This window comes from Brassica napus, chromosome C5 (genome assembly GCF_020379485.1).
Source record: "Brassica napus cultivar Da-Ae chromosome C5, Da-Ae, whole genome shotgun sequence".
NCBI classification, from domain to species: domain Eukaryota; kingdom Viridiplantae; phylum Streptophyta; class Magnoliopsida; order Brassicales; family Brassicaceae; genus Brassica; species Brassica napus.
In genome coordinates this window covers 45,712,681-45,728,195 of record NC_063448.1, presented here as the reverse complement: position 1 = coordinate 45,728,195, position 15,515 = coordinate 45,712,681, and the positions used below count along the sequence as shown (strand labels likewise).

The 15,515-nt window shown below is 38.8% G+C and overlaps 2 protein-coding genes across 5 annotated transcripts; one reads left to right on the top strand and one right to left on the bottom strand.

Moving 5' to 3' along the window:
- The first annotated feature begins 1,486 nt into the window (after positions 1-1,486).
- On the top strand, positions 1,487-3,490 carry LOC111211956 (alpha-1,3-arabinosyltransferase XAT3-like). Its single transcript, XM_022713312.2, has 3 exons — positions 1,487-1,643; positions 1,719-2,009; positions 2,114-3,490. The coding sequence occupies exons 1-3, from the start codon at positions 1,487-1,489 to the stop codon at positions 3,301-3,303; spliced, it is 1,638 nt and encodes a 545-aa protein (XP_022569033.2). The 3' UTR covers positions 3,304-3,490.
- A 3,010-nt stretch (positions 3,491-6,500) lies between these two features.
- On the bottom strand, positions 6,501-8,506 carry LOC106436249. 4 transcript variants are annotated; one of them, XR_001287078.3, is made up of 5 exons: positions 8,131-8,506; positions 7,833-8,053; positions 7,248-7,354; positions 7,034-7,134; positions 6,501-6,950 (listed from the first exon to the last, which is right to left on the bottom strand). XR_001287078.3 is itself a non-coding variant. In XM_048758434.1 (5 exons), the coding sequence occupies exons 2-5, from the start codon at positions 7,948-7,950 to the stop codon at positions 6,884-6,886; spliced, it is 366 nt and encodes a 121-aa protein (XP_048614391.1). In that variant the 5' UTR covers positions 7,951-8,053; positions 8,131-8,506; the 3' UTR covers positions 6,501-6,883. The 4 variants fall into 4 exon arrangements, 2 of the variants coding, with proteins under 2 accessions (XP_048614391.1, XP_013732662.1); XR_001287080.3 differs by having other exon boundaries at positions 7,034-7,150; positions 8,131-8,505; XM_048758434.1 differs by having other exon boundaries at positions 7,034-7,110; positions 7,248-7,351.
- Between the last annotated feature and the right edge of the window lie 7,009 nt (positions 8,507-15,515).

Genomic DNA, 15,515 nt, shown 5'->3' with positions numbered 1-15,515 from the left:
AGATGTACGTGATGTGGATTAGTTAGGATATATATGAAATCTAAATCTAATTTAATATATATTTTTTTTTTCAACCGCAACTGCCCGCAACCGCAAACGCAAACGCTTGCGGGAAGGAGCTTTTGATTTTGAGCGGTACAAAGCGGTTCATTTGATTGTTTCGAAACGCTGTCAACCGCTACCAACCGCAAAAGCTGCGTTTGCGGGTGGTAGCGGGGAAACCAGTCAACACCTGAATATGGTTTCAATCAAAATCCTAGTTCGTTACAAATAAATAAAGTCGATGAAAGACATTTATGAAATGTCTTGTTTGTTTTGAGTAGAAAGTAAAGTACTAATTAAATCGGAAGTCGGTAAAGAACATGAAATCGACAAACAAAAAAGATTGGTACAAAAAAAATTGGCTAAAAATGGGAAATACTATAAAGATAAATATATATATGTATAAACTGACTTGAAATTAAGACTGCTTTTCAAATAGTTTATAGAAGTTTACAAAATAAATAGTAAAACTTTGAAAAAGTTCGAAATTAAAACTGCTTTCGACTTCCGATAGGCTTGTAAAAGTTTTATAAATAGCTTTGACGAGAATGCAAGACTCGTCCCCAAACTAAAATAAATAGTGAAGTTCCTATACATCTATTTATTTGATTATCATACCATGTAAAATTTCATTAACAAAGACTATCAACGATGAATGGTAAATGAAAAATCTGGTCATGAATGGTATCAAAGACTATCATTCTTTTGCCAATGATTTCAACTTCAGCTGTTCTCATTGGATGAACGAAACTACATCAGCCAAATGATGATACGTGAAAGATTCTTAATTGTAGAAGCCTTGAGCGTTTTTTTTTTTTGAAGAAACGAGAAAATAAATTTACCAGCAGGAAAAATCATTCTCCCAAAGAATATTAACTGATGGTTGACATAATCACATTAAACAAATCATACGGCTGCCGTCTTTGAAGATTGAAAAGAAATGAATAAATATTAGGAAATCGAGTATCTTACATATGTAATCAAAACTTATTTCTATATTATGGTTTGGTGATCATCATATATATACACTAATTTACATTAAAACGTAGCTAATTAAAAAGAAGAATCGTGGGGAGCATTCGTTAAGCTTCTTACTAAGACTTGTTCTTCTACTAACAACTTCATGCCCTCCAAATCCTTGCAGTACTCTCCAATGCCGGCAAGACTTATTAATTAATAAAATCCTGTTCTTTTAATAATAAACTGAACTTTAAATTTTTTTGATCTTCAACACGTAGAACTTCTGTTCGTGATCCTGTCTTAAGATCCCGACATTCACAGAAAATCATTGAACACGAGTAGCATTGTCGTAGTTTTTACATACTTCTTACAAAATTATCTCCAACATTGATTCACCTCTACATTTCCGAGTAAACCCTGGTTCTAGAATTTCCTTGCAGCACAAGGAAATAAAAAGTTTTGCGTAACTTAAGAGACGATAGAGATGAAAGAGAAGGATCTTCTTTACCATACAATACTTGCTCGTAGCTTTAGCAAAAACGAGCAGAAGAGACTTGGCTATGGAGCTTTCATTGCCTCTCTTTTCTTCGTCTTCACTCTTTGCACCATCTTTAAATCTTATCTCAACCCATTACCAACCAGTAAGTCCCTTTACAACGCTTTCAAAGCGCCAGAAAACGCGGAAACAGCAATTAACTAACGTCTTCTTTCTTCAGTGGAAACGCAATTATCAGTGGACACTGGTCTAAGGATACTGAGAGTAACAGAAACGCATAAATCGCAAGCGTTTAACAGCAACTATACAACAACATCTGGAGCTTCTGAGTCTCTCATTATCCCGACGACTCAAAATAACATTACATCAAACGCTACAAATACGCAGAGCTTAACCAGTTCTGAAGATGACAAGCTAAGTGTTTGCAACGACACAAGCTTGCCCAAGAATTATCTTGATTTGTTTAACTGTACTACACCCACTTCAATCTCCAATGAACAATCTGTTTCAGGTTCACATTCTTAACTTTTCTCTTTGTTTTTTAATCGTTTTCATCAATTTCTACGTATTTTCATGATTATGAATATGGTTTTTTTTCTTTTCGTGAACTTTCAGACGGTAATAAAATGGAGGAAACGGTAAAATGTAAGAAGCAATCAAGAACAGAGATATGCGAGTTAAACGGCGACGTAAGGGTCCACGGTAAATCCGCGACGATTCTTGCGGCGATCACATCTGCGTTTTCGGGAAATTCCACGTGGCAAATGAGACCTTACGCGCGAAAAGGTGACCTTGTGGCCATGAATCGCGTTAGAGAATGGACGGTGAAATTAACACAAAACGCTGACCATTTAGAGAACGCTAATTTCTCATCGCGATGCGTTAGGAATCACAGCGTTCCGGCGATTGTTTTCTCTCTCGGAGGCTACACGATGAACAACTTCCACGATTTCACCGACGTCGTGGTCCCTCTTTTCACGACGGCGCGTAGATTCAACGGAGAAGTCCGGTTCCTCGTGACGAACAAGAATCAACCGTGGATCAACAAATTTAAGGAGATACTGAGGAGTCTCTCGAACTACGAACTGATTTACATCGACGGAGAAGATGAAACGCACTGTTTCACCACCGTCGTCGTCGGTCTCAATCGCCATCCAGAGTACTTCAAAGAGCTGACGATCGATCCTTCCCATTCCGAGTATTCCATGTCCGATTTCCGGAGGTTCCTAAGAGACACTTACTCGCTGAGAAACGCCGCCGTGAGTACCGGAGAAAGTCTGCGGCGGAGGCCACGGATCCTGATTATATCCAGAGCCAGATCGCGAGCCTTCACGAACACCGACGAGATCGCGAACGCGGCGGGAGAAATCGGATTCGAAGTCGTGGTGGCGGAAGCGAACACAGGCGTCGCGAGTTTCGCGGAGACGGTGAACTCGTGCGACGTGATGCTCGGCGTTCACGGCGCGGGGCTTACAAACATGGTGTTCTTGCCGGAGAACGCGGTGGTGTTTCAGATTCTTCCGATCGGTGGATTCGAGTGGCTGGCGGAGACGGATTTCGGAAGGCCGGCGAAGGGGATGAACCTGACGTATTTGGAGTACAAGATCGAGGCGGAGGAGAGCTCGCTTGTGCGGCAGTACGGCCGCGATCACGAGGTCGTTAGAGATCCATCGGCGGTTGCGAAACGCGGGTGGACGGCGTTCAAGTCGGCCTATTTGGTAGGGCAGAACGTGACCGTTGATATAAACCGGTTCAAGCCGGTTCTTGCCAAAGCTTTTGAGTTATTGCAGAGACAGTCGGTGTAAAATAAATATTTACTGCATTTTTACTCTAAATTCTTGTAGTCGTATGTTAGCATGTCCACGTCATTCTAAAAAACTAGGGGCATAGTGTAGCATCCCCGTTTCGCAGTCTGAACTGGATCAGTCCAAGGTCGGACTGATCAGACGGGACAAACATGTTGGACATGTCATCAGGATAGTATTAGTCAGGTTAAGACGATACTGTCAGTCCGAACATAGCAGTTGAGCTTGTCAGACTAAGCTGGATGGATTCAGACAAGGCAGCTGGACTTGTCTTCCGAGATCAGTAGTCTATGTAAGTACTGACTGGATATACGTTCTGTTGGGGAACATGTACTGAGTTGAACGTGTACTGGAAAGCTAAGGAAACTGATGGGAACGGTTATCCGAGGTGGTTACTGAGTGATTACTGGAGCGGTTAGTAAGCAGTTAGCGAAGCGGTTACAAGGCGGTTACCAGAACGGTTACTAAGCAGTTTCGGAATAGTTTACCAGGCCGGTTACTAAGCAGTTTCGGAATAGTTTACCAGGCCGGTTACAGGAGTAGTTCCAGAGCAGTTCCTGTACACCTAACCGACTGGGATGGTTGAGACATAAACCGCTAAGGCGGTTATAGAGCAGTTGGAACTGCATGAGTTATGGAGAAACTGACAAGGCAGTTGGCCGAGGGAGAAACCGTCTAGGACGGTTACGGACTGAAGGGGCGCGAGAGCGGTTGTGGACGGACGGTTTTGGGGTGGAAACCGTCCAACCACTGCTTTAATCTGATTTTTAGGAATCAGAAAGATGGATCTTTTCTGGACACGGTTGGGGAGAGAAATATACAGAGAAAAATAGAGAGAAGCACGGAGAGGAATGAAGTGCGCAGAGAAGGGCCGATCGGGTCCTAATCTGACTATCCGGCTATAGAGCGATGGTGCGTGCGGCGTAGTCTGAGTCGTTGAAGGCAAGTCGCGTACTGAATGATGGAACGGGTCGGGTTACTGAGGTATACGGCGGATACTGACCGTGGGTCCGTGCGCAAGCCACAGAACAGAGTTTGTCGGCTTAGTCTGTGCAGATCGGCGCCGTGTACTGGTGGTTCATGTTCAATCGGCAGACCGTCTGGATACTAAACGATGAATGGATTATGATCGAGATATGTGGGTCTGAGTTTGATCGCAGGACAGTGAGACCGAGTCTGGGCGTAAACCGTACCAGTTCTAGTACGGACTGGGTAGAATGGGATAGATAGCGATCTAGTCGCGGACGTACGGGAGCGAGTGAAGTGGAACCAAGGACTGGAGGAACGATGGGGTAACGTACTGATGAGGATCGTCTGGCATGAGGCACGAGTTTACTGATGCGTATGGTTACTGACTGGATAAAGGCCGGTAAGGCCGAGTTTGGACGGACTGATCTAGGCTTGATCAGTGACTGGTTCTGGAACGCTAGCAAGACTGGCGTACTGCCTGTACTGGATGGCTGGTCGGAGACCAAGCCGTTTCTTCTGTTTACTTGTCACGTGGGGATGGTTGGATGAGTGACTAAGGAACAAGGGGATTCGGTTAAGTATCAGATCGAGCTGGCTGGATAAGACGGATGGGAAGCAGGAAGACCGAAAGGAAGGAATGTATGGATGGATTATCAGATAACAAAGTACCGAGGCAGTAAGGTACATGTTTATTATGCTGCGATTACTAGTAGACTGCTACGTTGTTGGATTAGACTTAGTGAACCCTGTGTACTGAACTGAACCTCTTAGAGGAAAACTGGTTAAAAATCGTATTTAAAGGGAATATTTCGTAAAGGGCCAGTTTGGGTCGGGGCAAGCGAACTGAGGACGAACCGGCGGAAGGGAAACCGGGTCGGGGCCTTTCACATAGCCCGGAGATGTAGTCGCTGTTTTATCTTGGGTTGTTTAGTTTCGATATTTGTATATGAACTATGATGCACCGGGACGGATACGGGGACAGAAACGGGGACGGAAGCGGGGACGGGAAACGGGAAAATTTAAAAACTATGGGTACGGGTACGGCAAATATATACTAGTAAAAAATATAAAATATTTATAAAAATAAATAAATTTATATAGTGAATCTAACATAATTAGATATAATTTACTATAATATGTCTATTTTGCCAACTAAAATTAGAAGCAAGATAACAGTGACAGTTTAATAACAATTGCACAAACATTATGTCCCGTGAAAACTAGTCTTACTCATAGCTATGTTCTCTAACCGTCCCCAAGCCGTACCAGTGTTGTACCCGTGAAGTACCCGTCCCCGAAATGTTTCCGGTACCGGTACGGCACCTAAATAGACGTCCCCGTGCTACATAGTATATGAAGAGGGTTGACGGATGGTTATGATCTGGGGGGTAGTTTGTTGCTGTTGTGGATGTTCCGTGTAGGAAAAGCAGTTAACATGGTTGGTCTTCTTTGAGGTGGGATATATTTTCGATACATGTGCATATCCATACGGAGGAATATATTGTATATTTTGTATGTTTTTGTGGTAATGATAATGGTACATGTTTTTAATATTTATTAGACTTTGTCTTATTTATGGACTTGTTAACTATACAAAATAGTTTCAAGAACGAATTTAAGGAAATCCGAACAGAGCAATATGGATGCTAAGAGCATCGATGTTCACGCTATGTTTAGTTCAGCATAAGTTTACTTTCTGCACATGTTTTGATGCAGTAAGTTAAAAACATTGGGTTAAACACATAACACAGACAGTGTAAACAATCACCAATACTATTGTGACTCCTTTTGTACATCTTAGGTTGACTAATTGTTACGCAAGCGCGGGCTTTGAAATTTTTGAGTTTGCTTTTTTGTTTCCGGTAGTAGATGACGGTGAGGGACTTAGCAATTGTTGTTTGGGGCTGTTGTGTTGTAAAGAGTCGATTGTGAAGGTTTTAGTTACGGACGTGTATTTGACAGAATATCATGTGTTGAGTTTTGTTTAGTTACTGATGAAGTTTTGTAGATTGGTTCGTGTGTTGATATCAAAGGTTCTTTTACCAATTAAATAAGTTATTGGTTATGGGCCGCAAGCATAGGAAGCCTAACTAATAATAAGTCTTGAAAATGAAATAGTTTTAAGAGTTTGGTCTGCGACTCGTAACGTAACTAAAGAGCTAGCATACATTATTTCTTCTTGTTTCTAGTTGTCGGTATGAACTGTTTCTCCCTGCAATTTCTGTAACTAAAAGAATATGTGTAGGTTTTTATTAGTTTGATGATACTGCCTGACTCTTTTACAAAAAGTGCCAACTTAAATTAAATTAAAACTTAGTTTAGCCAACCTCTGACTGAGTGTTGAGGACCACATTTTCAGTGCTTGCAGAGACAGTGAAGGTTCGGAAGTTGGGTGTGTAATTGTGAGGCGTGACGCGAATTTGGAACACACATTGCTTCCACAACTAGTTCTTCTAGGCATCTTGGTAGCTCTGGACCCGCCACCACCATTAGTCTGTCATAGGTTTAAGCTCCGTGTTATAATGAGAGCAACCTTGACCATTTAAAAACTGCAAGATGAATGGAGTGCTGGGGTGAGTGCTTCTTTCTTGGTATGTTCGGTCATTTATGTCTAGAAGTAGAGCACCACAAATGTAGCACTGTTGTGGCTATCGTCAACAGCCAACTCGAAACAGAACCTGGAAAAAAGTGCGTCATAGTGAAAATGTTTATTGAAACTTTTGTATTGTTTTAGTCCTGAGTGAGTATGAGTATTTCGTACCTGATGCACCGGAGCGACGTCCCAGATTTTTCCAATTCCCTGCAGCTGTGCAAGCAACGTAAGACCAGCCATTTTTCCTGGAGGACACCGATGATTCAAGCCTTAAAAGGATATCAGCTTCATGGGTTTTAATGAAGAGAACTGAGTGAATATTCGTTGGGACATTTTTCAGTCATATAGTGTTCACAAAATAGGATGACAGAGTAATAGCAACCTGAGCATTGGACTTGGAGGTACATGTGAAGTTCTCCAATTGAGGCAAGTTGTTTTTTTTCTTCTGAATCTCTCCAATGGTCTCAAAACGTGGGAATACCTCTGCTGCTGCAACTCCCAATATGTGGGTCAGCATATGTTTTAAAAAGAGTAACAAACACATATATTTAATATAAATTTTCCAACATAAAGTAGAAGTGTTTAGAGTTTAGCATGCAAGCCTCTGTAAGAAAGTGAGGAAAATGATAGTTTAGCTGAGGAAAATGAAAGTTTAGCTGATTTTCTCTAAGACTTATAATGAACCTGCTGAGAAACAATTCAATGGCGGGAATGGTGGTGCCAAAATAAAATTTGGTGGCCGGTGTGGAGTTAGGATACATGTTACCAACAGAAGGCCGAGTGTGGGTTAGATGTTGTTATAAAATAAGATGCATGTATGCAAGTTCTATACTTGCAGGGAATTTGATTAACATCCACAATGAAAAATACACCACGACTGAACTGTAGTAGGATTATATAATTTATTTGAAATAGGAATAAAGGGATATAAGCATGAAAACTTGGAAAGGGTGAGTATTGGCCTTACATGTCTCAGTGAAAAAGACAATCAGTTTACAAGAGCTTAGAGATGACCGGAGCACTTCAGCAATAGTTATTGTCGGAATGAACCAGAAGAAGAAAGGGTGATCCAGACACTTGTACATATTCGTTCACCCACAAACTTCGAATCCATCAACTTTGGCAATCGTAAAGTTTGACAGTACTGATTGGCATGAGGAGCGGGGATGAAGCCTTGGATGACGGAAACTTTTAAAACCAATTGTTTAGCGATTACCAAGCAGCCATGTTACAAATATTTGATGTTAAGTTAAAGATGATGTTACCTTTTCATCAAGTAGGACAAGGCATGAATTCAATAAATCCCAGAAGCGGAAGAGGTGGCCAACAAATCACCTTAGAATAACAGCCAAGGCAAAGATCATCGTATGTGGAGTTCATAACAGCAGATTGGATGGAAACAAAAACGGAGAAAGGCATTTTCGACAGTTGAGTAAAAGATGAGGCGACTGAGATGTTCGATTCCAGATTCTGGCATTGACTCTTTATACTGAAATCAATGTTAGAGGTTTTGAAACGCTTAAGGTATTGATGGAATGAGTAAAGAGGCATGAGATCAAGAGATAGGGGGAGATGAAGAGTTTCATAAGAGTACTGTGATCTGAATACGCAGGTGAACCTAATCGATTACCGGGTTTATTTGGGTCTATCTGTGGAAAGTTATAAATGGGCTTCAGCAGGTATCTAGGCTTATGTTTAAACTTGGATCACTAATGGGCTGAGGAGTTCACGTAAAAGCCACACAAAAAAAACACAGCACTCGAAACGTGATGGAAAGCTTGGTTATGTGGATCCCACGTAAATAAGTAAAACTGATGACGTGGATAGGATTAGGAGAGAGTAAAAACTCCCTCATTATAATATATATATATATATATATATATAGATTAGCCAATTATATGCTTTTTGTTTTGGTATCCTATTTCTCGATTTTGAAATTTGAATTAATTGGCTTTACTGAAGCCCATCTAATATGTCGGACAGTTGATGGGAAAGCAGGACCGTCCTAATTAAAGTATCTGATGGATCTTAAACCGGTTCGGTTTTGGTGTTTGATCGTAATTTGTTAGTAAACCGTAAATGTATCCGTTAGAAAATTATTGCTAACAAAAGACGCAACGATACATAATAAAAGCAGAGGAGGTCTCTCTCTCTCTCTCTCCCTTCTTCGAGGAATTGTACATGTGGGGAACTGGTGAGATTCTTAAATCAATAAGTTTCCTTTTCGATTTATGTAATCTGTAGATCCTGAATTTGCTTTTGTTCCGTTGTTTTCTTGTTTGGAGTTCGCGATGCGATCCGTAATCCTCTTAGCGATTTTGCTTTAGGGTTTCAAGATTCCTAAATCGTTCGTTATTTATTTGTTGCAGTGATGTTTGAATCTACAAGGGAAACGCTTGACTCACTCGTGAAACCCTCGTTGAGGTACTTCTCTGTCTTACGCTAGAGTTTGATCTATTTGTAAAGCGTGATTGTGCTTTAATTTGGTGTTTTAGTTATGGATATTATCTTCTATATCGGGACTTAAAGATCGATTATATAAAGTGAATAGAGGTAGATACTTATACACATACGTTCGAATCTATTTGGTTTCTTTCTTAGTGCTAGCACCATTGTTGATTCCTTAATATCTTATTTGTGAGAGTAAAGGATTACAGATTGAACGATTGTGTTCATGACGAATAGACATAGGGAATTAACAGAGATTTTTTTTTGAGTTCCAAGTTTTATTCTTTCACCTGTTTTCATCATACAAGTAATATTTCCTCTCTTTTTTGTTTTGTTTACAGTAGTATGTTTGTGTGGAGAAACCATCGCTGACAGATTCCATTACATCATACCTCTGGATAGAGTCACTGAAACAATTGAAGATAAGATCGGATCTTGGAGGCAAAGAAGTAGCAGCAGTAAAACAGTTAAGCTCTTTTACTTTCTCTTCTACTGTTTTGTTTCCAAGTTTGGTTGTTATTAAACCCCAAAGAAGATCATAGGCAGACACTAATCTAATAGTGTTTTGTCAGATTCTTATTTGGGGATTGTCCCACTGTTGCGTGAAGCCTAGACCCTGAGAAAAGTTTGAAATCATGGCCCCAACAACTCTATTGGTTGGTTTGGTTGGTGGTAGTGCATGTCTAAGTAAATGATGGAAAGTATGACAGAATTTTGTTACCCACGGCTTACAAAACACAACAAACGGCTTAAGAAAAGTTTTTAGACAAAGGTTGGCTGGATCAAACGACCCGTGGCTTGCAAAAAAATGTCTTTAGGCAGACAAAGACTATGAATGAATGTTTGGTTGGATCAAATGTCCCGTGGCTTGCAAAAAGGTCTTTAGACACAAAAAGACTCTGAATGTTGGGATGGATAAAACGACCAACCAACTGTACACCGTAAAGTCTTTAGACATAGACTATGAGTTACCCACGGCTTATAAAGTCTTTAAACAAAGTCCATGAGTTGATGAAGAGGCTTAAAGAATGTTTTCAGACAAAGACTACCCACGGCTTATGAAAAGTTTTTAGACAAAGACTTTGAGATTCTTGCTACACACAGCTTATGTAAAGTCTTTAGACAAAGACTGAATCTGGCCAATAACAGCTCTATGAGAAGAGTCTTTATGGAAGTCAATACTACAGTTACCCACGGCTTAAAGAATGTTTTCAGACAAAGACTACCCACGGTTTTACCAAAAAAAAAGACTACCCACGGCTTATGAAAAGTTTTTAGACAAAGACTTTGAGATTCTTGCTACACACAGCTTATGTAAAGTCTTTAGACAAAGACTGAATCTGGCCAATAACAGCTCTATGAGAAGAGTCTTTATGGAAGTCAATACTACGGCTACCCACGGGTTTATGGAAGTCTTTACGCCAAACAGAATTATTGCTTGACGATACCCACGGCTTAAAGAATGTTTTCAGACAAAGACTACCCACGGCTTATGAAAAGTTTATAGACAAAGACTTTGAGATTCTTGCTACATACAGCTTATGTAAAGTCTTTAGACAAAGACTGAATCTGGCCAATAACAGCTCTATGAGAATAGTCTTAAAGAATGTTTTCAGACAAAGACTACCCACGGCTTATGAAAAGTTTTTAGACAAAGACTACCCACGGCTTATGAAAAGTTTTTAGACAAAGACTTTGAGATTCTTGCTACACACAGCCAAGTCTTAAGACAGAGAGTATGAAACAAACATTGAGTTGGTTTTGACTTGATTGCTGGGAAAGACTACCAACAGCTTAAACCAAGTCTTAAGACAGAGAGTAATAGACCAAAAATTGAGTTTCTTTCTACACACAGCTTATGAAAAGTCTTCAAGATGAAGAGTATGAATTGGATGTAAAAACGACTAACAGTGGATGGCAAAACACGACCACCGGTTTAATTGCACACAAACCAACTACTACTTGTTGGATGGAAAAAACTACCTGCGGCTTAGAAAAGTCTTACACAAACAATAGTCATAATAACAGCTAGACAGAGAAGGACCAAAAGCTGAAAAAGAGTTTAAGACAGGTTATATGAATCAAAAACAGACTCCTTACTTCACCACAAGCCTTGGCAAAGTATTTAGACAACGACTACATGTCGGTTTTTGGCTTGTTGGATGGAAAACGACCAATGGCTTAAACCAAGTCTTAAGACAGAGACTATGAACTGGAAACTGATTCGGTACTTTACTATCCGAGCCTTGAAAAAGTTCTCAAATAGTGTTAAGAAAAAATTGATCAGTGTCGTAAAGAAAGTTCTAAGAAAAAGACTATGAATGTATAACACATTCATTACTTTACCACTCACAACGTAAAAATTCACAAGGTAAGAATGAGGCATTTAAGTGAAGCAGAGACTGATTAATTCTGAATTTTGCAGGTATGTATGTGCTACTTCAAATTGTTAGAGACTCATAGAAGATTTCAAGTGTAGCAGATTTCTTTGACAGGTATGTCCGTATGTGCATTTCAAACTTGTTTGTAATTTATTTGGTAAAATTATGAAAATCACAAGAAGGAGACACAAACATGAAGTAAAGATTAGTTTCATCTGTTCAGGTTTGTGCTTCGGAAACTGCTCATATCCTCATTGAGGCAAAGGCTTCTCAGGTATATGCTTTTCTTGACTTTGCTCTTGTAAATTGGGATTTTTTACTTATGAAAATTTTCAAAGTTAAGTGATATATATATATACATAAACTAAAGAAACTGGAAATGAATCTCTAAGCTCCATTTAAGCTGACTAGTCAATATTTCTATCATTGGTTTAGCTAGCATCCGTGAGATTCTAGAAAATTAATTGCTAACATATCCATTGATGAACAGGTAGATTTTCTACTTTGATTTTGGAGTATTTCTTTTTTGTGTTTTCAGTGTTTGTAATCTCTATTGCATGTATTATAAGGTCTCTTAATTTTTTCAAATGAATGTATCTTCCAGCTCTTGTAGATCAAAAGTAGGTGAGAGACTCCTCCATATTGTGGTGGTAGTTTTCTTAAATTTCGAAGGTTTCTGTTTTGTTTTATACTCATAAGCTTCACTGATCATTCTAAAAATAGTGTTAATAAAACTCTTTATAGTTTGGTGCTTGTATGCATTATAAGGTCTCTCATTTTGTGAAATGGATGTATCTTGTAGTAAGTGAGAGCCTCCTGCAGATTTGTGGTGCTAATTTCATTGAATTTCGAATGTTTCTGTTTTTGTGTAATCTCTATTGCATGTATTATAAGGTTTCTAATTTTGTGAAATGGATGTATCTTGTAGATCAAAAGTAGGTGAGAGACTCCTGCAGATTCTGGGGGTAGTTTCATTGAATTTCAAATGTTTCTGTTTTTGTGTCAATACTCCTCCTAACGCTGAATGATCGTTCTAAACATGTACAGTGTTAGTATTCTCGTTAGTTTGGTGCTTGTATGAGCTATAAGGTTTCTCATCTTGTAAGAGCTATAAGGTTTCTCATCTTGTAAGATAGATGGATCTTGGAGTCGTAGATCAACTTATAGTATTCTCTTTAGTTTGGTGCTTGCATCTACTATAAGGTTTCTCATTTTATGAAATAGATGTATCTCTTGTAGATTTAACATGTCTGGAAGACTAGAGATGGTGGTAGTAGTTTCTTTGCATCTTGAATGTTATGTTTTCTTTAATGCTCCTTACCGTGGGTGATCATTTTAAACATGTGAAATGACATCTCTACGCTGATGATTATTATGTTAGATTCTTTAAATTGTATATGTTTGACTTGAAAATTTCCATGTTATGGTATTTGTGTCTGTGCCTTGGTTTCTGAGTCTTGTCAAAAATTAGACATCATTTAATTTTCACAATTTATGGGATTCTTCATCATATGCTGATGATTACACGTTACATTTATAGATTTACATGTTGAACTGAGTTTTTACTGTAACAGTGATCGAGAATTCTCTGTTATATACGTGTGTCTATCCTGTGATCTCTTAGTCGTACAGAGCCGATGAAGCTTATTAAGTTTCTATTGATTGATGTCAAATTCAAGAAAGTAGCTGTATGTAAAGTCTAGTAGTTGTAAACATTTGAAATATGTGCTCTGGTTTTTTTTTTTCTCTTTAGGTCGACTAAATGTGATGTTAGATATTCTTTTTTGGAAATTATTGACTCTAGTTTATGTACAAAATCATCCAATTTTCTGTTTGTTGTCCGGCAAATTATCACACTAAATTACTATTACATACTAAAATAATAAGACTCGGATGTGTTATATGATCATCTCAGGAACGGCATAATGTGATTGGTAAACTAAATTCGTTTGAGAGTCATGCTATTTTAGATAAGATTCAGCTGTAATCGTTAACGAAAAATAAACTTAGTTGTTGTCTGTCTAAACTAAGATCATTTGAATTTTGATGTTATGTACATAAACAGTAATGTCTTTATGTACTTTTCAGCTGTGTTAGAATTTTCTTGCATTTTGGTTGGTTTATTCCTATGGTGTATGAATTATTGCTTATCTTATTGCATATTTCTCTTTAGAATATAATTAGCTTTTGTATAAATTGATTTCTCGACTCTTTTCTGTATCATTTCTCAACCTTATTGGGAAGAAATTTATTCTTGTACGTTTATCATAAATTATATGCAACTAAAAGTTGATTGGTATTTCGTATGGAGGATAGTTGAAGATTAATATTATTCCTTTGAACTTTACTATGATTCTACAAAATGTCAACAAACAAATAAAAAAAGTAAATATCAATTTATGAGAAGTAGAAGAAGAACTAAAGAGCCTTTGATAACTTGTTGTTACAGCTTCATTCTACAGATATCTGATGATTTCAACTGCATATTTCCATTTTTTTCGTCTCATTGATCTCTCCAATCTGTGCATTAAAACACCAATTAACTCAAAACATATTAACGTTTTTGAAACCAAACACTAACTAAACTCACTTCTTACAGTCTTACCTTGAGTCTCCCTTTCCCGCTAACAGAGACAACATCACCAGTCTTTACCGTGGTTCCGTTCTTGGTAACCGTTGCCCAGTTATAACCCGAACGTCCCCACTACTGCGAGGTAACAACAAAGAAGAATGATCTTTTTTTTCTCAGCAAACTAAACATGAGAATGCAATGGAAGATCAAAAGAAAAGAAAGCTACGGTACCTGCAAGAACGAAAGAAAGTGAGAGTGAGACACACTAATGTATTACAGCCAATAGAAGATTAAAGCTTTAGAGCAACCAACCAGCCAGTTCTGTTGCATACTCTTCAGTTGGACACTCTTTGTTTGGTCTAAGATATTTTCTGGCAACGGATAGTGGCTATTACCAGTAGCCAAATATTCATTTCTAGAGGTTTCAGGTATTCGTAGATACCCGTCTTCTCTTTCATCGAAAAAAGCCTCAAGATAAGCATCTACTTCCCTTTCTATGCTTAAAGGCAAAACCACCTTTTTGAATCCAAGTGAAAGAAGACAACAGCTTTATCATACTGTGACGGCTGCCAAAAAACAATAGACCATAAGAGAACAAACAAAAACCTCAGAATCAAAGGAGATTTTCTCACTTCATTGCAAGACCTTAACAAAAGATATACCTCTACAGTCCCATTCTTGATGCAATTCCTGAGATTTTATGAAAACCATCACAATTCCTCAGACACAATCTCCTGCTCATGCTTCGATATGAGAAAAGTAGAGAACCTTAAACTCCATTGATTCACCTCACAAGCGGACTGTGAACCACAAGTAAACTGTACACAAAAGTAAGCACTAGGTGGAGAACGAACACTAATCTCATGCTAGAAAACAGCAACCGTCACCATTCGCTGCGAGACGTCGTGATAAGGGTCTTCGGAAGCTGTCTGGAGATAAGCGAAAGAAGTGTCTCGGCCTTCTTCTCCATTCTAACCCAAGAGTCGACCTCAACATGTGTGTGTGACTCTGCAAATTCTCCGACCACAAACCCCTTCCCTGTCTGGTGAACGGGAGGAAAAAAGACGATGGCTGAGTTTAACAAACAGTTAAACCGAACTTCGCTCCGGTTTACTTTTATTGTTTCGGTTTTTTCTAGAAAATTGGGATTAACTTAGAAAACCGGAGATATATAATGGGCCTTTATGGCTAAATACAGTTTATACATAACAGGCCCATTTTTATCAGGATGATATTAGTTCGTGCAACC